Source organism: Microcaecilia unicolor, chromosome 2 (assembly GCF_901765095.1).
Source record: "Microcaecilia unicolor chromosome 2, aMicUni1.1, whole genome shotgun sequence".
Lineage (NCBI taxonomy): Eukaryota > Metazoa > Chordata > Amphibia > Gymnophiona > Siphonopidae > Microcaecilia > Microcaecilia unicolor.
Genome location: NC_044032.1, coordinates 631,976,066 through 632,000,723, shown reverse-complemented (window position 1 = coordinate 632,000,723; position 24,658 = coordinate 631,976,066). Strand labels below are relative to the sequence as shown.

At 52.1% G+C, this 24,658-nt stretch overlaps 1 protein-coding gene across 2 annotated transcripts in view; it reads left to right on the top strand.

Annotated features, from left to right (window-relative positions):
* Positions 1-24,658, top strand: part of NOCT (nocturnin) — a 74,137-nt gene that overhangs the window by 37,903 nt on the left and 11,576 nt on the right. For both annotated transcript variants that reach the window (XM_030191729.1, XM_030191728.1), the window contains exon 2: positions 3,381-3,641. In XM_030191729.1, the coding sequence (XP_030047589.1) occupies positions 3,381-3,641 (261 nt within the window). The remainder of the gene's footprint in view (positions 1-3,380; positions 3,642-24,658) is intronic.

The window sequence follows — 24,658 nt, the reverse complement described above, 5'->3', positions numbered from 1 at the left end:
ATCCCAATCTCTGCCTGTTGGGACTACCTCCATGCTATTTGTGGAGGATGCCTCATTTTGACATGTAAGGCTGGCTGCCTCTTTGGCTTTCTGTTCTAGAGGTTGTACCATGCCCCATTTCTGGATGTCTAGAGTGGCTTCTTCTTCTCTAGCTGTCATACTGTGCTCTGTCTCGGGCTGCAGAGTCTTCACCAGTCTCTGTAGGTCTGGCCTTAATACCTTTCTGGATGGCGCTCATCTCTGGATAGCGGGCCTTGCTTTGTCTATGGATGTGAGCCTTGCTATGTCTCTAGATGGCGAGCCTTACTCCGGCACTGTATGTCGGAACTTTACATGGCTTTGGATGGTTACCCTGGCTCCATCTCTGAGCGGCGGGCATGTTTCCTTTTTGGTTGCTGTACCCTATATCACCTCCAGTAGTTTGGCCTTGCTCCATCTCATGATGTCGAGTTTGGCTCCTTCTCCGAAGGTCGAGCCTTGCCCTGCATCTGGGCCCCGGGTCTCCCTTTCTCCTCTGGGTGCTGAGCTTTACTCCACCTCAGGTGGTTGCGTTTCGCTTCTCTGCGGGTTGTACCAGATTCCTTTTTGGGACAGTACAACTGGGGCACACCTCACTCTCTATGGTGGGTGTGCATGTCTCTGGTTCTGGTTGGGGCCTGTTTCCGTCTTCGGAAATTGAGCCTAGCCACCTCTCTCCTTTGCAGGCTGAGCTTCCCTGTGAACCGTGTGCGGTTCTCTTGCTGAGATTTCGTCTCTAGGGTTGGGGAGCTGTATCTTTCCTGGAGAGAGACCTTGTTCCTTTCTCTCTGCTCTTTGTCTCCTTTAGCCGTTCTCCCTTCTCAGGCTGTGGGGCCGGCCATGGCTGCTACCAACCCATTGGGGCTCAGTCTCTGGCTCTGGTGATGGAGTTTTTTCTTCCTGTTACTCTGTCTCGTAGGAAGGGTTTGCCTCCAGTTTCCTAGTAGCTTTCGGACTCTGTACACCGCTGGGTTGCAGTTCGGTTCCTTTGGGGGATATTTGGCTCATATTGCGTCTTCCTTCGTCCTTGATGATGGGGCGCATAGCTCTTTTGGTCCGCCAGTTTAGGTCTGGGCCATTTTTTGGTTTTATCTTTCTGCTGGTCTTTCCTGTTCCTCTCAGAGATCTTGAGACATCTCAGTTTTCGGCAGTTCCGTTTTCTGTTATCTTTTTTCAGCATTGAATTTTTTTCCTGGTCCCACCCTATTGCTGTGACTGGTCTGATATTGATGACAAGGAAGGAAAAATTATGTTCTTACCTGATAATTTTCTTTCCTTTAATCGTACCAGTCCAGACACCCTCCCTTTCTGTTTTACTTTTAGGATCCTGCCTTATTGCCCCTCCTGGGGCTTAATTTCACCCCTTCTCTGTCTGAGTCATTTTGGGGCAGCATTTCCCTTTGCTCTTCCTGCCACTTGCATATGCCAGCTCTTTACAGCTCTCCCTTGTGTTTCAAGGTCAAGCCACTCCTACGTCAGGGGGCATCTGTCAGGGTTAAATTTTTTTTTTTTTACATTTGTACCCCACGCTTTCCCACTCATGGCAGGCTCAATGCGGCTTTCATGGGGCAATGGAGGGTTAAGTGACTTGCCCAGAGTCACAAGGAGCTGCCTGTGCCTGAAGTGGGAATCAAACTCAGTTCCTCAGGACCAAAGTCCACCACCCTAACCACTAGGCCACTCCTCCACTCAGTATTCTCAATGGAGAAGGGTTGATAGTGGGTTTCTGCAGGGGTCTTTTCTGGAACTGCTGCTTTTTAATATATAAGTGGATATGGGAATAACTAGTGAGGTAATTATATTTGCCAAAAGTTACTGAAAGTTGTTAAATTACAAGAGGATTGTAAAATATTGCAAGACGACCTTATGAGACTGGGAGACTTGGCATCCAAATGGCAGATGACGTTTAATGTGAGCAAGTGTAAAGTGATGCATGTAGGAAAGAGGAACAAGTATAGCTATGTGTTGCAAGGTTCCACATTAGGAGTCACTGACCAGGAGAAGGATCTAGAAGTCATTGTTCACGATACTTTGAAACTCTCTGCTCAGTGTGTGGTGGCGGCAAAGAAAGCAAATAGAATGTTAGGTATTATTAGGAAAGGAATGGAAAATAAAAATGAGGATGTTCTAATGCCTTTGTATCGCTCCATGGAGTGACCGCTCCTTGAATACTGTGTACAGTTCTGGTCAGCGCATCTCAAAAAAGATATACTGGAATTAGAAAAGGTACAGAAATGGACAACAAAAATGATAAAAGGGGATGGGACGATTTCCCTATGAGGAAAGGCTGAAACGTCTAGGGCTCTTCAGCTTGGAGAAAAGACAGCTGAGGGGAGATATGGTAGAGGTATATAAAATGAGTGGAGTGGAATGGATAGAACTTGAATCGCTTGTTTACTGTTTCCAAAAATACTAGGACTAGGGGGGCACACAATGAAGCTACAAAGTAGTAAATTTAAAACTAATCAGAGAAAATATTTCTTCACTCAACATGATTAAACTCTGGAATTCATTCCCAGAGAATGTGGTAAAAGCAGTTAGCTTAGCGGGGTTTAAAAAAGGTTTGGATATTTTCCTAAGAAAAGTCCATAAGCCATTATTAAAATGTCTATTGCTCATGTTTTTTTTCTTATTGTACACCACCTTGAGTAAATTCCTTCAAAAAGGCAACAAATAAATCCTAATAAATAGCTGCAGATTATTCCACATAAACGATGTTGCAATAATCTAAGTAACCTTCTTTCTCCTCAGTTTGGTGTTTCAAGCTGCATCTCTGGGCATTCCAGGCCTCATTGTGGTGCTCCCAACTGCCTCTCTCCATACTTTCTTAGCCTCATTCTGGAGTGTCCAGAGATTTTGACTACACTCCCATGGGAATCTCTTGGTAACTTCTTCCATCTCTGCGGGAATCCCATGACAAATTTTTCCATACCCGCAGGATTCCCTCAATCCCCATTCCTGTGCAGCTGTCTAGTCTGGTGTAGCCATGTGGATAGCAGGTAGAGATCAACACAGTTTGAGAATGAGGTTAGATTTGCTTTCTCAACCTCTGCTATAATTAGATAAACTGTGAACCACTTATCTAATTATAGCATCATCAAATAGTGCGCACATCTGATTTGAATGTTGTAGATTGAGGTCATGGATATAAACTGGTTTCTCTTATTTTCATAAATCTTTTTAAAACTATTGATAATTCTCTTCACAACTGCCACAAGGTCCTTTTTACAGACTAGAAAGCTTGTGTTTACTTCTGGATATAAGGTATTGAGATTGGCAGTATTTTTATCATGTAATTCTTTGCCACTTTTAATTTTGCCATGTTTGTGTGTGTGTTTTTTTTTGTTTTTGCTTCTTTCTAGTTTGTTCCATGGGGAGCAGCACCAGCAGGCTATATAGTGCTCTTGCTAAAACACTTGGCAGTAGTAGCAGTGCTGTACCACAGCAACCCAATCAGGAGCAACTGGAGCCCATTGATCCAAAGGAACTTCTGGAAGAATGTCAGGAAGTTCTTCAAGACCGGCCAGCACGGCTCCACAGGGACTTTGTGACTCTGAGGAATGGCATCTCCAGCGGCCGCCATCACCCTTTCAGGGTCATGCAGTGGAACATTCTGGCACAAGGTAGAAAACACTGCATACCACCATAATTATAGGGTTGAAGGAAAACAAGAGATTCATAAAGCCACACTTTCTAAGTTACCTGGCAGCTCTAAATGTAACAGGAGGGCTTGTCATCAGTATTCAGTTCAGCAGTTAAAGTTAAACAGTGTTTCAGGAGATGTGCTGGAGGATCCCTCCTTACTAAAAGGCCGATGTTCAATGGTTTGCAGTAGAAATTGCCACAGTATGCTCATACTGAGCATTCAGATTAATACCACATTGAAATAACGGTATTAATTAGCTGCTCGCTATTCTGCACTAGTTTTCCTGTCGGTGCCTGAATGCTGATTTGGCTCAGGTACTGATGCCCAGATGATTGAAAGCCCCACGATGTTCCAAACAGCACTGGAATAGCACGGGGCTTTACCGCCCCTATGATAAGAAATAATAGCATGCAAATTTATGCGCGATATTATCTCTGATCATAGAGTAAAGTGTGGGAGGAAATCCTCCGCACTTGTTTGACCTGTCAAACACAGGGGCTGGAGGTCTGTGGGACCACCAGACCCCAAACAGCATGGCCTTAGTGAACCCCCACCCCAATGACACGGGACCTGGAGGTCCGGCAGACCTCCAGTCCCCCCAACCCCCCCCCCCCCCCCCAATACAAGCTGGGGGGTGGGCTGGAGATCCGGTGGGTCTCCAGCCACCTTAGCATTCCCCCCAAAAAAGTCCTAGTGGCCCAGTGGGCCGCAAATCAAACCCCCCAAAACCTGGTGGTCAAGTGGCCCTCTTCCCGGCACCCCTGTACCTTTGTTGGAGGAGAGAAGTACACTCCCTCCTCTTCCAGTAGTGCCACCTTGAAAATGGCGGTGCCCTGCCCAGTGCATCCTGACACTTAATGTAAATTCTGAAAGAAATGGGTCGCAAACAAGTCTAACATTGGTGAGGGAAGTCTATGCAAATATATTCTCCTTATCCTTAGATCCAAGCCCCTGTGTCAAAATAATAGAAGGAACTAACGCCACACCCAAGTAGTATAAAAATAAGGCAATTATTTTATTTACAATAGCAGCAAACATGATATAAGAAAGACAGAAATGAATGCAAAGCCAATCTCATTACAGAAATAAAACTTGGAGTAAATGCACATAAATCCCTAACTAGACTCTTAACATGCAAAGAGTCACTCTAACCCACAACGCTAATACAAAGGTACATGGCACATACAACCTGATGCAGTTCTTCAGATGTCAGCGTTTCCCTCAGATGGTCAGTCTGGTCCTACGCAGGTCTGCTCCTTAGGGTGGGATGTTGACACTGTAACCCCTGTCTTTAAGAGCCCCTGTTATAGAGAAATCAGATTCTATAGCTGTTTTGCTGATGTACTTTCTGTTCTTGTAACATAAACAGAGCATTGTGATCTTCCATTGTTATGACTTCAGGGGTCACATGATTGTTTCACTGGCACCACATTCAGGGGCACCTTGACTTAAGAGCCAGGGTTTCAGAAACTGTGTACAGTTTGGCTAGCCACAGCGTCTCTTGAAGTGTCCTTGGCTGTCCCAGCCATGACATCAGTTCTGATAACAACCTTGTCCTGGAACATTGTAAATGTTATCCGCAGCTTCTGTTCGTACTCACGGTCACAGCTTCATGAAGCAACAAGCTCAGATGAGATGTCTGAGTGTGGAGATTGTAATCAGGTTGTTAGTGCTGGATAGTGCCATATATTTATGAATCCATATATTTTGCCATATAGGTACACACAGGGCTATGCCTAGTGTTTCAGTAATGCTTGCTTTGCCCCTACAGAGGGATGTCTCCTCCCTCCTATTGTGGGTACGTTATCACAATGGCAACGCCCTGCTTCACCTCACCCCATGCATCCTGGGATGCATTGGGCAGGGCATAACTACCATATTAGGGAGATTTCCCTTTATATGGTAGTTAGTCCCCGCCTATTGCAACCTAGATGCACCAGCCAGGGAGGGGCGCCACCATTTTGATGACGCACCCAGAGCAGGAGAGAGGAGGCATCCCTCTTGCCCTCTATTAGGTACGAAGCGGTTTTTGAGGGGGGGGTTAATTGCCAAGGTGAACTTTGGGGGAGGGTCCTGGCCTGGCTAGGGTCCCACTGGACTACCAGGGCTTTTTCATAGTTTATGAAAAGGAGGGAGTCAGGAAATATATGCAGGCTCTCGGTCAGCCCTAGCACCCCAGTCCACCATCTTCCTGTTGACCATGTGAATAGAACTCTATGCTTACTAGCAACCATGAAATGATTTGCTTATCAGTGTTTTTGGTAGGCTGCCAAATGGCCAGCAGACTTCAGGCCTGCTGGACCTTTGTTTATTGTTGAGCTACTAAACATGTTTAGAATATGTATTTGTATTAGCTATCAGACCTAATGGTTTGAGCAGCAGACTTGAGAACTGGTCAAGCCAAGGTTCAGATCTTACTACTGTGCTTTGAGGTATTGGACAAATCATTTAATTCTCCGTTGCCTCAGGTACAAACTTAGTCCCAGATACACTAAACCTAACAATCCAGCAATGTGATTTTTAAACTAGTTGTATCGGTTTAACAAGCAAGTAGTAAAATGAGACATGCACAAAGGGGTTCTCTGAGCCATTTTCCTGTCACAGGAGCAAATAACAAAAATGGAATGCAAAGCTATTGTAATGAACTAATTACTATTATAATGTGCATGCAGCGCGATGCACAGCTGTTTTCTGACCCCATGTACAAAAGCAGTCCCTACCTTTACAGTGGAAAATCTAATGGGAGGTCTGCAGCTGTAAAGGTAGGGACTGCTTTTGTACATGGGGTCAGAAAACTGTGCCCGTCTCTTCAAGAAAGTGATTTCTCATTTTAAAATGTCCAGTTTAAAATAGAATCAGAAAACATTTTTTTTTTAATTTCATGACCTCTCACCAATCACAATGCATTTAGCTAACACCAGTGTCTGCTAAACGCGATTTCCATAGCGTCCCACAGATCAATCCAGAGATTTGTGCGTTGTGTCCCTCTACCAGCAGTTGGAGATAGAGAGAACCTCCAAGGTTTGCTATATGTGGACCTGTGCAGCCAAGTAAACCTCAGTATTCTCTCTATCTAGCAGGTTGAGGGACATCTCTGTGCAGCTCTGGTTTGATCTGGTTACTGGTGTCCTTTGGGCCTAGTTTAGCACAGTCAGGGGTTGAGTGGCTGTTTGTAGCTTCTGGTGTACACCTGGTGGTGCTAGGTCCCTCCCAGTCTCCCCCTACCTTTCCTCTGTCGCCAGGGGCTATGGGCCTGATCGGGTGTTGCCTTTTCTGAGTTAAAAAAAAAAAAAAAAAGTAAGCGTCTCTTTAAGAGACTTTGTTTTTGTTTTTGTTTAATCATATGGAGGAGCTAGACGGGCTGCCGAGTCTGAGGGGTGGGTGTTTGTGGAGCATGTCAGTGTGCCTTCTGAGGCAGCTAAGCGCTACTCCCGGTGTGGGGGCCGGAGAGCAGCGTTGGGGGAGCGTGAGTCGTGCCACCGTCAACCCACAGTGGGTGTTCAGCGCGACGGGGATTCCCCTCAGGCGTCCGGCGAGTCGGAAGCGCAGGGGATAGTTTCGGCGGTTTCCTCGGGGCAGTTAGTGCAGCAAGCATCAGCAGGCGCCATTTTTTTCCTCTCAGGCGCGACCTGCTCCGCACTTGGCGGTTGACACAGGAGGCACAGTGAGCTTCTGTGGCACAGGCTCCGATGGAGGAAAGCAATTTAGAGGGAGCAGGGGAGTCCCTTTCAGTTCCTTTTTCCCCAGATTTTGTTTTATTAATGCACAATGCCTTTCTTCTGAAGAAGTCAGGAGCTTCTCTTCAGGCAGTCCCATCTCTTCCTCAGCAAACTTCAGTTGCTGCAGCCTCTCAGTCTTTCCTGCCAAAATGTCCCCAGGTGCAGATTTTGGATCCTGAGGAGCTATCTGACACAGATGGCACGGTTTTGTCTCTGGGCTCTCCCTCATTCTCCGAGGACAAGCAGGCTGCTTGTTCTCACATATGGGTGACGTCCGACGGCAGCCCCAGGATCGGAAATCTTCCTAGCAACAAAGCTTGCTAGAGCCCTTGCGTGCACATGCGTGCACCGTGCATGCGCAACCGTCTTCCCGCCCATAGCGCGAACGTGCCTCTTTTTTTTTTTTTTTTTTTCCGCGGCTCAGGGCGGCTGTTTTTTCAGCTGTTCTGCGCCCCAGAGAGAGCTCTCACAGCGTTTTCGCTGTTTTCCGAGTGAGTCACTCGTGTTTCTTCGTTCTTTAAAAAAAAAAAAAAAGTTAACTTTTTTCTTTATTTCTTAGTTTATCCCCATAAATTTCCTTTCGTTGTCGCGAGCGCCCATTTTGGCCGCCCGTATGGGTTTTTTTCCTTTTTTTGTGCCCTTCTTTTGGCACCATCGCGGATTTTGAATTTGCCGCCGCGATTTTTCGTCCATGACCTCGAAGATCGCCAGCGGCTTCAAGAAGTACACGCGGTGCAGCTGGGCAATCTCTGCCACTGATCCACACGCTTCGTGTATTCAGTGTCTTGGGGCTGGTCATCGCCCCAACGCTTGTACTCTGTGTCTTCACCTAAAAAAGCGGACACAAGCGTCGAGATTGGCCCAGTGGGGAGCACCTGTTCCGAGCCGTGCCTGGTCCTTCGGCATCGACGTCGGTAACGGTACCGAGATCGTCGGGGACGGTATCGATGTCTGAACCGGAGAGTGCATCGATTTCAGGAGTGCAGGTAATGGCTGTCCAGAGACCTTCTCATGCTGGCAGCAGTGAGCCATCGAGTGGGTCTCCACCTGCCTCGAGGACTCCTGCGGTATAAGCCCCCCGGGACCGACCTCTTTCGGACCCTGCCACGAGGAGGCGTGTGGATGCCACGTCCACGTCGGTATTGGGAGATGCCGGTGACGTGCTTCGTGCGAAGGCAAAGAAGCATCATCATCGGTCAGCTTCCCGTCATGGTACCGAGAGCTCCGGGACGCCGAAGGATTCAGCACCCGTGAAGCATCGACGCCGGGAGGACCGCTCACCCTCCATACAAGAAGTGTCGATGCGCTCTTCTCCGGACAGCCTGGCACTTCCTCTGCGCCCCAGGCAGATTCTGACTTTGTCGCCTATACCGACCCCACAGCCTTGCTCGACAGACACTTCAGACGAGCGCCTCTGAGCCATCCTTCCAGGGATTCTGGAAGGGCTGCTGCAACCATCTGTTCCGGTACCGGTGGTGCTTGCGCTGTCGGTACCGTTGAGAGATGCAGCAGTTGGTTCACCACCCGTGGTGCTGACTATGACGCCGGTACCACTTGCGGCCTCGGCTGCCACCCAAGTTGACTTCCCGTTGACGTCGCTGGAGGGAGCTTCGTCGCCGGCGGCGTGGGAATCTTATTGTCGGAATCACCATTGAGGACATGGTTCCTCGGCGTCGAGATGGGCCCGGCTTCGGACTGAAGTCAGAGAACTCGTGTCCGATACCGAAGGGGAGGCCTCGTGGTAAGCAAAGGAAGAGCCAAGATATTTCTCTGATGAGGAGTCTTGGGGTCTTCCTTCTGATCCTACTCCTTCGCCAGAGAGAAAGCTTTCTCCCCCTGAGAGTCTGTCTTTCTCTTCCTTTGTCCGGGAAATGTCTACAACCATTCCCTTCCCTGTGGTTACTGAGGATGAGCCCAGGGTTGAGATGTTCGAGGTCCTGGACTATCCTTCGCCACCTAAGGAATCGTCCACTGTTCCTCTGCATAATGTCCTGAAACAGACATAGCTGACAAACTGGGTGAAGCCATTAACTAATCCCTCCATCCCCAAAAAGATTGAGTCCCAGTATAGGAGCCACGGGGACCTAGACTTGATGAAGACCCAGTTGCCTCATGACTCTGGTGTTGTGGATTCTGCTCTCAAGAAAGCCAGGAGTTCTCGGGATTACGCTTCGGCGCCCCCAGGGCGCGAGTTGAGAACCCTAGACTCTTTTGGGAGAAAGGCCTATCATTCTGCTATGCTCGTGTCCAAGATTCAGTCCTACCAGCTCTACACGAGCATCCACTTGCGGAACAATGTGCGGCAGCTGGCGGACTTGGTCGATAAGCTCCCTTCGGAGCAGGCCAAGCCTTTTCAGGAGGTGGTCAGGCAGCTGAAGGCGTGTTGAAAATTCCCGTCCAGGGGTGCTTATGACACTTTTGATGTTGCATCCAGGGCCGCTGCTCAAGGGATAGTGATGCGCAGACTCTCATGGCTGCGTGCCTCTGACCTGGAAAATAGAGTCCAGCAGCGGATTGCGGATGCACCTTGCCGAGGGGATAATATTTTTGGTGAGAAGGTTGAACAGGTGGTCGAGCAGCTCCACCAGCGGGACACCGCCTTCGACAAACTCTCCCACCGGACGCCTTCAGCATCTACCTCATCAGGTAGTTGTTTTATGGGGGAAGGAGGAATGCTCCCTATGCTTCTAATAGGCGTAGGTACAATCCACCTTCCCGACAACCTGCTCAGGCTAAGCCCCAGTGCGCTCGTTCACATCAACAGCATGCGCCTCAACAGGCCCCTGCAGCTCGCCAGCAAAAGCAAGGGACGGGCTTTTGACTGGCTCCAGGAGAGCATAGCCACTTTAAAAGTGTCCATGCCGGACGATCTACCGGTCGGGGGGAGGTTAAAGTTTTTTTCACCAAAGGTGGCCTCTTGTAACCTCGGATCGGTGGGTTCTTCAAATTGTCTGGCTAGGATACTCCCTCGATTTGATTTCCACACCTCCAAATTGCCCACCGGGAGCTCAGTCCTTCAGCTTCCAGCACAAGCTGGTACTTGCAGAGGAACTCTCCGCCCTTCTCAGCGCCATTGCGGTCGAGCCCGTGCCACCGGGGCAGGAAGGGCTGGGATTCTCTTCCAGGTACTTCCTTGTGGAAAAGAAAACAGGGGGGATGTGTCCCATCCTAGACCTAAGGGCCCTGAACAAATATCTGGTCCGAGAAAAGTTCAGGATGCTTTCCCTGGGCACCCTTCTTCCCATGCTTCAGGAAAACGATTGGCTATGCTCTCTGGACTTAAAAGATGCTTATACTCACATCCCGATACTACCAGCTCACCGGCAGTATCTTCGATTCCGTCTGGGGACATGGCATTTTCAGTATTGTGTACTACCCTTTGGTCTCGCCTCTGCGCCCAGAGTGTTTACAAAATGCCTGGCAGTTGTAGCAGCGTCGCTGCACAGATTGGGAGTTCATGTGTTCCCTTATCTCGACGATTGGCTGGTGAAGAACACCTCGCAGGCAGGAGCTCTACAGTCCATGCAGATGACTATTCAACTCCTGGAGCTACTAGGGTTTGTGATAAATTATCCAAAGTCCCACCTTCTTCCAGTTCAAAGACTAGAATTCATAGGAGCTCTGCTGGACTCCCAGACTGCTCATGCCTACTTCCCCAAGGCGAGGGCAGACAACCTTCTGTCTCTTGTTTCCTGGGTCCGAGCGTCTCAGCAGATCACAGCTCGGCAGATGTTGAGATTGCTTGGCCACATGGCCTCCACAGTCCATGTGACTCCCATGGCCCGTCTTCACATGAGATCAGCTCAATGGACCCTAGCTTCCCAGTGGTTTCAAGCTGCCGGGGATCTAGAGGAAGCAATCCAGCTGTCCACAGGGTTTCTCAAATCCCTACATGCTGGACAATTCAATCCAATTTGACCTTGGGACGTCCCTTTCAAATTCCTCAGCCACAAAAAGTGCTGACAACGGATGCGTCTCTCCTCGGGTGGGGAGCCCATGTCAATGGACTTCACACTCAAGGACGTTGGTCCATCCAGGAAACCGGTTTTCAGATCAATCTTCTGGAGTTGCGAGCGGTCTGGAACGCTCTAAAGGCTTTCAGAGACCGGCTGTCCAATCAAATTATTCAAATTCAGACAGACAATCAGGTTGCCATGTATTACATCAACAAGCAGGGGGGCACCTCGCCCCCTGTGTTAGGAGGCCGTTCAGATGTGGCTTTGGGCATGTTTCTCCAAGCCACGTATCTGGCAGGCATAAACAACAGTCTGGCCGACAGGTTGAGCAGGATAATGCAACCTCACGAGTGGTCTCTCAATTCGAGAGTGGTACGTCATATCTTCCAAGCGTGGGTCACCCCCTTGGTCGATCTCTTTGCTATTCAGACCAATCACAAAGTCCCTCAGTTCTGTTCCAGACTTCCGGCCCACAGCAGACTAGCGTCAGATGCCTTTCTCCTTTATTGGGGGAAGGGCCTCCTGTATGCGTATCCTCCCATACCCTTGGTGGGGAAGACTTTGCTGAAACTCAAGCAGGATCGCGGAACCATAATTCTGATAGCGCCCTTCTGGCCGCGCCGGATCTGGTTCCCTCTTCTTCTGGAGTTGTCCTCCAAAGAACCGTGGAGATTGGAGTGTTTTCCACCCCTCATTACTCAGAACGAGGGGGCGCTTCTGCATCCCAACATCCAGTCCCTGGCTCTCACGGCCTGGATGTTGAGAGCGTAGACTTTGCCTCCTTGGGTCTGTCAGAGGGTGTCTCCCAAGTCCTGCTTGCTTCCAGGAAAGATTCCACTAAAAAGAGTTACTCTTTTAAATGGAGGAGGTTTGTCGTCTGGTGTGACAGCAAGGCCTTAGACCCTCGCTCTTGTCCTACACAGACCCTGCTTGAATACCTTCTGCACTTGTCTGAGTCTGGTCTTAAGACCAACTCCGTAAGAGTTCATCTTAGTGCAATTAGTGCTTATCATTACCGTATAAGGTAAGCCTATCTCTGGACAGCCTTTAGTTGTTCGCTTCATGAGAGGTTTGCTTTTGTCAAAGCCCCCTGTCGAACCTCCACCAGTGTCATGGGATCTCAATGACGTTCTCACCTGGCTGATGAAACCTCCTTTTGAGCCACTGAATTCCTGCCATCTGAAGTACTTGACCTGTAAGGTCATTTTCTTGGTGGCTGTTACTTCAGCTCATAGTCAGTGAGCTCCAAGCCTTCGTAGCCCATGCTCCATATACTAAATTTCATCATAACAGAGTAGTCCTCCGCACTCACCCTACGTTCTTGCCCAAGGTGGTGTCGGAGTTCCATCTGAACCAGTCAATTGTCTTGCCAACATTCTTTCCCCGTCCTCATACCCGCCCTGCTGAACATCAGTTGCACACATTGGATTACAAGCGAGCATTGGCCTTCTATCTGGAGCGGACAAGCCCATTCAGACAGTCCGCCCAAATGTTTGTTTCTTTTGATCCCAACAGAAGGGGAGTGGCTGTCGGGAAACGCACCATTTCCAATTGGCTAGCAGATTGCATTTCCTTCACTTACGCCCAAGCTGGGCTGACTCTTGAGGGTCATGTCACGGCTCATAGTGTTAGAGCCATGGCAGCGTCAATGGCCCACTTGAAGTCAGCCATTGTAGAAGAGATTTGCAAGGCTGCGACGTGGTCTTCTGTCTGCACATTCACATCTCATTCCTGCCTTCAGCAGGAAACCTGACGCAACAGTCGGTTTGGGCAGTCGGTGCTGCAGAATCTGTTTGGGGTCTAACTCCACCCCCCTAGGCCCATTTTTGTTCTGTTCCAGGCTGCACTCTCAGTTAGTTGTTATTTTTCAGGTCAATCTATGTTATGTCCTCCTTGCGAGGCCCAATTGACCCTGTTTGTTGTTTTGAGTGAGCCTGGGGGCTAGGGATACCCATACGTGAGAACAAGCAGCCTGCTTGTCCTCGGAGAAAGCGAAGTTACTTACCTGTAGCAGGTATTCTCCAAGGGCAGCAGGCTGATTGTTCTCACCAACTCACCCACTTCCCCCCTTTGGAGTTGTGTCTTTGTTTGTAATTTGACTGAGGCACGTTCGCGCTACGGGCGGGAAGACGGTCGCGCATGCGCGCACGAGGGCTCTAGCAAGCTTTGTTGCTAGGAAGATTTCCGATCTGGGGCTGCCGTCGGACATCACCCATATGTGAGAACAATCAGCCTGCTGTCCTCGGAGAATACCTGCTACTACTACTACTTAACATTTCTAGAGCGCTACTAGGGTTACGCAGCGCTGTACAATTTAACAAAGAGAGACAGTCCCTGCTCAAAGAGCTTACAATCTAATAGACAAGTGAACGGTCGGTAAGTAACTTCGCTGAATCATTGGATTTTGCAGATGAGGTCACCCTGCCTTCTGAGGAGGGGCATGACCCGACGGCTGCCCACCTTTTTCGCAGGGAAGAGCTTCCCTCCCTGATTATTAGGGCTCTTGAGGTTTTGGCCATTTCACCCCCTGAATCGTCAGGGGGAACAGGTCCGGTGCCCTCTATTATGTCTGGCACCAAATGCCCATCTCGTTCCTTTCATGTGCATGAGGCCATGAAAATCCTTATTTCGGCGCAGTGGGATACGCCGGACAGTGGACTTATGTTTGCTAGAGCTATGTCGCGTCTTTACGCGCTGCCTGCTGCTGACTTAGACTTGATGAAGGTTCCTACGGTGGATTCATTAATCACAGCGGTCACTAAGAAAACCACTCTCCCTGTGGAGGGTGGCACGGCGCTCAAGGACCATCAGGATCGTAAGTTGGAGACTTGCTTGAAGCTGTCCTTTGAAGTAGCGACCCTTTCCCTGCAAGCTTCAGTTTGTAACTCCTATGCGGCTCGGGCATGCTTATCGTGGGTACAGAAAGCCTCATCTCCGGAGGACCTCGTGGCTGTTTTGCCGGCCTTAGAGTCCAGTTTAGCCTTCCTTGCGGATCTTCTTTATGATTTTTTGAGGGCTTCGGCGAAGGAGGTTTCCCTAGTGGTCACCGCGCGTCGCTGGCTGTGGTTGCGACATTGGGCTGCAGACGTGGTCTCTAAGTCACGGCTGGCAAGGCTTCCTTTTAGGGGAAAGCTTTTATTTGGGGCAGACTTAGAACAGATTGTGAAGGACCTCGGTGATTCTAAGGGCCAGCGCCTCCCGGAGGACAGGTCCAAATTTGTGCGACCGGTGGGACCTAGACCTAAGTTTAGGGATACACGTCGTTATCGTCCAGGTCGCGGGGCCTCTTTTCAGAGAGCAAGGTCTTCTTGGAGACCTCAGCCCTTTCAAGGTGACAGGTGGGCTTTCCTTTCTGGTAACAGAAACCAGCCTGCAGCCAGGTCCGCCCAATGATGGGGCCCTGGTTCATCTCCAGCCAGTTATTGGGGGCAGGCTGTCCCTATTCCTGGTGGAGTGGACCAGGGTAACATCCGACGGATGGGTCTTGGAGGTTATCAAAGACGGCTGCAAGTTGGAATTTGCTCATCCGATTATAGACTCGTTTCTGGAATTTCCTTGCAAATCTCCCGCCAAGGTGTGGGCAGTTCGTCACACCCTTCTCAACTTACAACGACTGAGAGCCATCCAGCCTGTACCCCCAGCAGAAAGAGGGTGGTGTCGATACTCCATTTATTTTGTGGTGCCAAAAAACGGTTCTTGGCAACCCGTCCTAGATCTCAAGTGTGTCAAGAGGTCCTTACGGGTTCAGCATTTCCCCATGGAAACCCTCCGTTCGGTGATCGCAGCGGTACAGCCAGGGGAGTTTTTGACGTCTGTCAATCTCAGAGGCCTATTTACACATTCCAATTTGGCCTCCCCACTGGTGTTTTCTTCGCTTTGCAGTGCTCGGTCGTCATTTTCAATTCAAAGCGATGCTCTTCAGCCTAGCCACAGCACCTTGGACTTTTTCCAAGGTCCTTGTCGTAGTCATAGTGGCGGCCTATCTCAGAAAGGAAGGGATTCAAGTCCATCCTTATCTAGACGACTGGCTTGTGCGGGCATCTTCTTTCGAGGAGAGTCGACAGGCAACCGACAGAGTGGTCGGGTTGCTTCAATCGCTTGGTTGGGTGATCAGCTTCCCAAAGCGCAGCCTTACGCCCTCCCAGATGCTGGAATACTTGGGAGTGTGCTTCGATACCCGAACAGGGATTGTTTCTCTTCCTTCAGCTCGAGCACAGCGGTTGCAGGGTCAATTGCGAGCTCTGTTCCAAACTCCGAACCTGTGGGTTTCATGGCCTCCACCTTGAACGTCGTAAAGTGGGCCAGAGCTCACATTCGCCCCCTGCAGTAGCACCTTCTAAGCCGTTGGTCTCCTCTCTGAGAGGATTACGAGGTTCGGGTGCCATGTTCGACCTGTCTGCACACACTCATGCACTGGTGGTTCATTCAAAAGAACCTCCCACCTTTTCCTATGTCATTGGTACCTACATGTACCGAGACAGCCGGTTCCTGCGCAGCAGTATCTAAAATCCTTTCTAGGTGATGTGTGAGGTCTGCCACCCTTGCACCAGGCAGGCAAGTGACCAGGTGATCTTCACGTGCACCAGCCACCCAGCTATCTACATGCCTAATAATCGAATCACCAACTACAACAGCTGTCCTAACCCTTCCCTTCTGGGCAGAAGCTCCTGGAGACATATCCTTGGTGCAAGAGGATATTGCATCCCCTGGTGGGCTGGTTCTTGCTTTCAACTTCAGCAGAGTGATGCTCTCCTTTTAGGAGACCTTCCTCCTCCAAGGCAGCACAGGGGCTGCCAGACTGGAGGTGGGACTTCTCTACAACATTCCTGTAGGTCTCCTCTGTGTACCTCTCTGTCTCCCTCAGCTCCTCCAAGTCTGTTACTCTAGCCTCGAGAGAATGGACTCGCTCTCTAAGAGCTAGGAGCTCTCTGCATCAAGCACACACATATAAAGAGCTAACTGGATGGGAGGGAAGGAGGGGAGGTATGTTGAGAACTTGTTACATTATTGTTAAATAAACTGGTGTGTGTCAAAAAAGCAATTGCATACTGGTGCGATATCAGCTCAAAACATAAAAACATTTATTTTAAAAATAATTCTTTTTTTTCTGGCCATTTATCATAGGTCTCAGTCTTTGCTTACTGCTTTCATATCTTCTCTTAACTCTTTCTAGGGTCTCTTGTCAATTTGTCATTTTTCTCTCTCTTCCTTTCTCCACTACATCCATCTCTTAATTGATCATTTCTTTTCAGCTTTCTTCTGTTCCTGCCTCTGGCCATTTAATTTTTAAATCTCATAGGTCCCAGTCTTTACTTACTGCTTTCCCATCTTCTCTTAACTCTTTCTAGGGTCTCTTTTCCATTTGTCATTTTTCTTTCTCTTTTCTCCACTACATCATCTCTGAATTGATCATTTCTTTTCAGCTTTCTTCTGTGTTTCTATCACTGTCCATTCAGATTTCAATTCATTCCTACTATCAAGTCTTCAGTCTTCCTTTTATTACTGTATCTACCTACAGCTATCCATCTCTCCCTCACCCAGGCCCTTTCATTCCCCAGTTATTAACTCTTTCCTCTCTCCCCCTGCCATCCAACATCATCTGCCACTCCTCCCTCTCCTGCCATGCAATTTCTGTCACTACCTTTCCACATCTCTGACAAAGGTAATGTAAAAAACAAAAAAGGTGTGCAGGACCATTTCCCTGCTTACACTACTACTGCTGGTCCCACACCTCGGGTACAGGCAACTTACATCAGAGGGGGCAGGATGGTGCAGAGAAATAGTCGTGCTCATATTTCCTGATAGCGCTGCCATCAGCCTAAGTTCAGGAAGGCAGTGGACCCAGTGAGAGGTAGCAGCCAAAGGATGAGTAAGAGAGAGCAGAAGGTTACAGTTGGGGCTGGAGATCTGGTTGTGAAAGCTATGTTTGGGGGGTTGCACATATGGGGTCACAGCTACAGAAAGATGGATGTTCACTGTTATAAACCCTCCAGTGAAAGGACAACACCTACAGCTGAAAAAGGTGTGAGCTAAATCCCACATTACAATTAATTTATGATTAAAATGGACATAAATGTGTTAGATTTCAGGATTGGACAAAGTCTGCAAATTATCAATTTGCTTTACTTCTATGATTTTGACAGTTGAAATCTGTGACCACTAGTGTCAATTGTTTCCCCTTCCCTTGTGTATTTTTTTTTTCTCCGAGGACAAGCAGGCTGCTTGTTCTCACGACTGGGTGACGTCCGCGTCAGCCCCCATCAACCGGAAGAAGCTTCGCGGGGGGTCCGCACGCAGGGCACGCCCACCGCGCATGCGCGGCCGTCTTCCCGCCCGTGCGCGACCGTTCCCGCCAGTTCCTTTTTTTCCGCGACTGGAGAGAGTCATGCCTTCGCCGCTCTCTCTGTTTCAGCCCCGGAAAAACCGTCGCGTTTACGCGAACTTCTTTATTTTATTTTATTTAGTTGCTGCGCGCTCCACTTTTCTTTTCTTTAAAAAAAAAAAAAGGAGCACGCGCTCCCATTTTCCCTCGTTTCTAGCGGGGGCGTCGCGTTGCGGCCTAGTGGCCGCACGGTCGATTTCTTTTTTCGAGGTGTGATTACCGCCACCATCGACGACTTTAACTTCGCCGACGCGATTTTTCCGTCGATGTCCTCGAAGGTCCTGAGTGGATTTAAAAAGTGTGGTCGGTGCGGCCGGCCGATCTCGCAGACCGACACCCACGCTTGGTGCCTCCAGTGCCTCGGGCCGGAGCATAATATCAAGTCGTGTTCTCTGTGTCTCGGTCTCCGGAAACGGACTCAGGTTGCGAGGCAAGTTCTTCGGGACCGTCTTTTTGGAACTTGCGCCGGCCCCTTGACGTCGACCTCGACGGCATCGGTATCGACGGCCGGTTCTTCGGTACCGGTATCGATGCCCGAGAAATCGGCACCGATGGCATCGACCCCAGGAGCACAGGTCCCATCGGCCCGCCGGTCCTCCGGTGAAGGTAGGGGTGAGAGGCCGCGTGGGCAATCGGCCCCGGTCACTCCCTCGGCCCATGGCCCTCGGGACCGAACCCTGTCGGACCCGGTTCCTCGTGACCGAGGGGGATCGACCTCCTCCTCCTCTGCTCCACCTGGCGCCGATGATGGGCATCGGAAAAAATCAAAAAAGCACCGTCATCGGTCGCCCTCGATGCACCAGGGTTCCGGTGCCGGCAAGGAGTCAACGCCGAAGCGTCCTCGTCGAGAGGAGAGATCCCCTTCGGTTGTGGAGGTACCGCCGCGTCAGGGTCCCCGCACTTCGGTGCCGTCTCCTGGACCCGAGCAGCTTCTGGCACCGACACCTCTACCGGCCCCACCGTCTTTCCCTGCAGCGGGCCTGGACGAGTGCCTCCGAGCCATCCTTCCGGGGATCCTGGAAGGGCTGATGCGCCAGGCTGTGCCGGCGCTGGGGGTGCTTGCGCCCTCGGCGCTGTTGACTGTGGCGCCGGCGAGCTCTAGACCGGTGCCGAGGCCGTCGACACCGCCGCCGCTTGCGGCGCCGGTCTCGACCGCCACGCAGGTGGAGTCGACGTCGATGGAGGGAGCTTCGTCCCCGCCGGCGCGGGAGTCCACCGCTCGACGACACCGAGGCCTCGGTGCCTCGACGCCGGGCCCGGTTAAGGACTCAGCTACATGAGCTTATGTCCGATACCGAGGAAGAGGCCTCGTGGGGGGAAGAGGAGGACCCCAGATATTTCTCCTCAGAGGAGTCTGCGGGCCTCCCCTCTGACCCCACGCCTTCACCGGAGAGGAAACTCTCACCCCCGGAGAGCCTCTCTTTTGCCTCTTTTGTCAGGGATATGTCTATCTGCATTCCCTTCCCCGTGGTCTCTGTGGATGAGCCGAGGGCTGAGATGCTCGAGGTCCTCGACTATCCATCACCACCTAGAGAGTCCTCCACGGTGCCGTTGCACAATGTCCTCAAAGAGACACTGCTGCGGAACTGGATGAGACCGCTATCTAATACCATCATCCCCAAGAAAGCGGAATCCCAGTACAGAATCCACTCTGACCCAGAGTTAATGCGGCCCCAATTGCCCCATGACTCGGCGGTTGTGGATTCTGCTCTCAAGAGGGCAGGGAGTTCGAGGGATACCGCCTCGGCGCCCCCGGGGCGGGAGTCTCGCACTCTGGACTCGTTTGGGAGGAAGGCCTACCAATCCTCCATGCTCGTGACCCGCATCCAGTCATACCAGCTCTATACGAGCATCCACATGCGGAACAATGTGAAGCAACTGGCGGACCTGGTCGATAAGCTCCCGCCGGAGCAGTCCAGGCCTTATCAGGAGGTGGTCAGGCAGCTGAAAGCGTGCAGAAAGTTCCTGTCCAGGGGTATCTATGACACCTGTGACGTGGCATCTCGTGCTGCGGCCCAAGGTATAGTGATGCGCAGGCTCTCATGGCTGCGTGCCTCTGACCTGGACAACCGCACCCAGCAGAGACTGGCCGACGTCCCTTGCCGGGGGGATAATATTTTTGGTGAGAAGGTCGAGCAGCTGGTGGACCAACTGCATCAGCGGGAAACCGCCCTCGACAAGCTCTCCCACCGGGCGCCTTCAGCATCCACCTCAGCAGGTGGACGTTTTTCCCGGGCCCGGCAGGCTGCACCCTATTCTTTTGCAAAGCGTAGGTACACCCAGCCGGCCCGAAGGCCTCGTCAGGCACAGGGACAGCCCCAGCGCGCTCGTTCTCTTCAACAGCGTGCGCCCAAGCAGCCCCCTGCGCCTCCACAGCAAAAGCCGGGGACGGGCTTTTGACTGGATCCACGGGAACATAGCCGCCCTCAAAGTGTCCGTACCGGACGATCTGCCGGTCGGGAGGAGGTTAAACTTTTTTCACCAAAGGTGGCCTCTCATAACCTCCGACCAGTGGGTTCTCCAAATAGTGCGGTGCGGATACACCCTGAATTTGGCCTCCCTGCCACCAAATTGTCCTCCGGGAGCTCAATCCTTCAGCTCCCATCACAAGCAGGTACTTGCAGAGGAACTCTCCGCCCTTCTCAGCGCCAATGCGGTCGAGCCCGTACCACCCGGGCAGGAAGGGCAGGGATTCTATTCCAGGTACTTCCTTGTGGAAAAGAAAACGGGGGATGCGTCCCATCCTAGACCTGAGAGGCCTGAACAAATTCCTGGTCAAAGAAAACTTCAGGATGCTTTCCTTGGGCACCCTTCTGCCAATGATTCAGAAAAACGATTGGCTATGTTCCCTGGATTTAAAGGACGCATACACTCACATCCCGATACTGCCAGCGCACAGACAGTATCTCAGATTCCGCCTGGGCGCACGGCACTTTCAGTATTGTGTGCTGCCCTTTGGGCTCGCCTCTGCCCCACGAGTGTTTACAAAGTGTCTCGTGGTGGTGGCGGCGTATCTACGCAAGCTGGGAGTGCACGTGTTCCCATATCTCGACGATTGGCTGGTCAAGAACACCTCGGAGGCAGGAGCCCTCCGGTCCATGCAGTGCACTACTCAACTCCTGGAGCTGCTGGGGTTTGTGATAAATTACCCAAAGTCCCATCTCCAGCCAACCCAGTCTCTGGAATTCATAGGAGCTCTGCTGAATACCCAGACGGCTCAGGCCTTCCTTCCCGAAGCGAGGGCCAACAACCTCCTGTCCCTAGCTTCGCAGACCAGAGCGTCTCAGCAGGTCACAGCTCGGCAGATGTTGAGACTTCTGGGTCATATGGACAGTTCATGTGACTCCCATGGCTCATCTCCACATGAGATCTGCTCAATGGACCCTAGCTTCCCAGTGGTTCCAAGCCACCGGGAATCTAGAAGATGTCATCCGCCTCTCCACCAGTTGCCGCACTTCACTGCTCTGGTGGACCATCCGGACCAATTTGACCCTGGGACGTCCATTCCATTCTCCGAGGACAAGCAGGCTGCTTGTTCTCACGACTGGGTGACGTCCGCGGCAGCCCCCACCAACCGGAAAGAAGCTTCGCGGGACGGTCGGCACGCAGGGCACGCCCACCGCGCATGCGCGGCCGTCTTCCCGCCCGTGCGCGACCGCTCCCGCCAGTTCCTTTTTTTCCGCGTCTGGAGAGAGTCGTGCCTCGCCGCTCTCTCTGTTCAGCCGCCGGATTTCGATCGCGTTTACGCTGATCGTGCTTTTTTTCTTTGTTTATTTCGGTCTAGTTACCGTCCGGTTTCTTTTTTCAAAAAAAAAAAAAAAAAAAAAGAAACCCTGCGCGTGTGGAGCACGCGCTCCCCTTTTTCCCTCGCTTCCAGCGGGGACGCTGCGTTGCGGCCTAGTGGCCGCACGGTCGTTTTTCCTTTTCGTGGTGTGATTTCAGCCACCATTGACGACTTTGACTTCGCCGACGCGATTTTTCCGTCGATGTCCTCGAAGGTCCCGAGTGGATTTAAAAAGTGTGGTCGCTGCGGCCGGCCGATCTCGCAGACCGACACCCACGCTTGGTGCCTCCAGTGCCTCGGGCCGGAGCACAATATCAAGTCGTGTTCTCTGTGTCTCGGTCTCCGGAAACGGACTCAGGTTGCGAGGCAAGTTCTGCGGGACCGTCTTTTTGGAACTTGCGCCGGCCCCTCGACGTCGACCTCGAAGGCATCGGTATCGACGCCCGGCCCTTCGGTACCGGTATTGATGCCCGAGACATCGGCACCGATGGCAGCGACCCCAGGAGAACAGGGCCCGCCGGTCCTCCGGTGAGAGTGGGGGTGAGAGGCCGCGTGGGCAGTCGGCCCCGGTCACTCCCTCAGCTCGTGGGCCACGGGACCGAACCCTGTCTGACCCGGTACCTCGAGACCGAGGGGGATCGACCTCCTCCTCCTCCATGCCCTCCGGCGCCGGTGACGGGCATCGCAAGAAAGATAAGAAGCGTCGTCACCGGTCGCCCTCGGTGCATCCGGATATCGGAGAGGAGGCGACGCCGAAGCGTCATCGTCGAGAGGAGAGGTCTCCGTCGGTTGTGGAGGTACCGACGCATCGGGGTTCCGGCACCTCGGTGCCGTCTCCTGGCCCCCAGCAGCTACTGGCGCCGACACCTCTACCGGCCCCACTGCCTTTCCCGGCAGCGGGCCTGGACGAGTGCCTCAGAGCCATCCTTCCGGGGATCCTGGAAGGGCTGATGCGCCAGGCTGTGCCGGCGCCGGGGGTGCTTGTGCCCTCGGCGCCAATGACTGTGGCGCCGGCGAGCTCTAGCCCGGCACCGGGGCTGTCGACACCGCCGCCGCTTGCGGTGCCGGTCTCGACCGCCACGCAGGTGGAGTCCCCGTCGATGGAGGGAGCTCTGTCCCCGCCGGCGCGGGAGTCCACCGCTCGACGACACCGAGACCTTGGTGCCTCGACGTCGAGCCGGGCCCGGTTCAGGACTCAGCTACATGAGCTTATGTCCGACACCGAGGATGAGGACTCGTGGGGGGAAGAGGAGGACCCTAGATATTTCTCCTCAGAGGAGTCTACGGGCCTTCCCTCGGACCCCACGCCTTCACCGGAGAGGAAACTCTCGCCTCCCGAGAGTCTCTCCTTTGTCTCCTTTGTGCGGGATATGTCTATCAGCATTCCCTTCCCCGTGGTCTCTGTGGAAGAGCCGAGGGCCGAGATGCTCGAGGTCCTCGACTATCCATCACCACCTAGAGAGTCCTCCACGGTGCCGCTGCACAATGTCCTTAAGGAGACGCTGCTTCGGAACTGGGTGCGACCATTAACTAACCCCACCATTCCCAAGAAAGCAGAGTCCCAGTACAGGATCCACTCCGACCCAGAGCTAATGCGGCCACAATTGCCCCATGACTCAGCGGTCGTGGATTCTGCTCTCAAGAGGGCACGGAGTTCGAGGGATACCGCCTCGGCGCCCCCGGGGCGGGAGTCTCGCACTCTGGACTCGTTTGGGAGGAAGGCCTACCAATCCTCCATGCTCGTGACCCGCATCCAATCATACCTGCTCTATATGAGCATTCACATGCGGACCTATGTGCAACAACTGGCGGACCTGGTCGAGAAGCTCCCGCCGGAGCAGTCCAGGCCTTATCAGGAGGTGGTCAGGCAGCTGAAGGCGTGCAGAAAGTTCCTGTCCAGGGGTATCTATGACATCTGTGACGTGGCATCTCGTGCTGCGGCCCAAGGTATAGTGATGCGCAGGCTCTCATGGCTGCGTGCCTCTGACCTGGACAACCGCACCCAGCAGAGACTGGCCGACGTCCCTTGCCGGGGGGATAACATTTTTGGTGAGAAGGTCGAGCAGATGGTGGACCAACTGCATCAGCGGGAAACCGCTCTCGACAAGCTCTCCCACCGGGCGCCTTCAGCATCCACCTCCACAGGTGGACGTTTTTCCCGGGCCCGGCAGGCTGCACCCTATTCTTTTGCGCAGCGTAGGTTCAACCAGCCGGCCCGAAGGCCTCGTCAGGCACAGGGACAGCCCCAGCGCGCTCGTTCTCGTCAACAGCGTGCGCCTAAGCAGCCCCCTGCGCCTCCACAGCAAAAGCCGGGGACGGGCTTTTGACTGGATCCACGGGAACATAGCCGCCCTACAAGTGTCCGTACCGGGCGATCTGCCGGTCGGAGGGAGGTTAAAATTTTTTCACCAAAGGTGGCCTCTCATAACCTCCGACCAGTGGGTTCTTCAAATAGTGCGGTGCGGATACGCCCTGAATTTGGCCTCCCTGCCTCCAAATTGTCCTCCGGGAGCTCAGTCTTTCAGCTCCCATCACAAGCAGGTACTTGCAGAGGAACTCTCCGCCCTTCTCAGCGCCAATGCGGTCGAGCCCGTACCACCCGGGCAGGAAGGGCAGGGATTCTATTCCAGGTACTTCCTTGTGGAAAAGAAAACAGGGGGGATGCGTCCCATCCTAGACCTGAGAGGCCTGAACAAATTCCTGGTCAAAGAAAAGTTCAGGATGCTTTCCTTGGGCATCCTTCTGCCAATGATTCAGAAAAACGATTGGCTATGTTCCCTGGATTTAAAGGACGCATATACTCACATTCCGATACTGCCAGCTCACAGACAGTATCTCAGATTCCGCCTGGGAGCACGGCACTTTCAGTATTGTGTGCTGCCCTTTGGGCTCGCCTCTGCCCCACGAGTGTTTACCAAGTGCCTCGTGGTGGTAGCGGCCTACCTACGCAAGCTGGGAGTGCACGTGTTCCCATATCTCGACGATTGGCTGGTCAAGAACACCTCGGAGGCAGGAGCCCTCCGGTCCATGCAGTGCACTATTCAGCTTCTGGAGCTGCTGGGGTTTGTGATAAATTACCCAAAGTCCCATCTCCAGCCAACCCAGTCTCTGGAATTCATAGGAGCTCTGCTGAATACCCAGACGGCTCAGGCC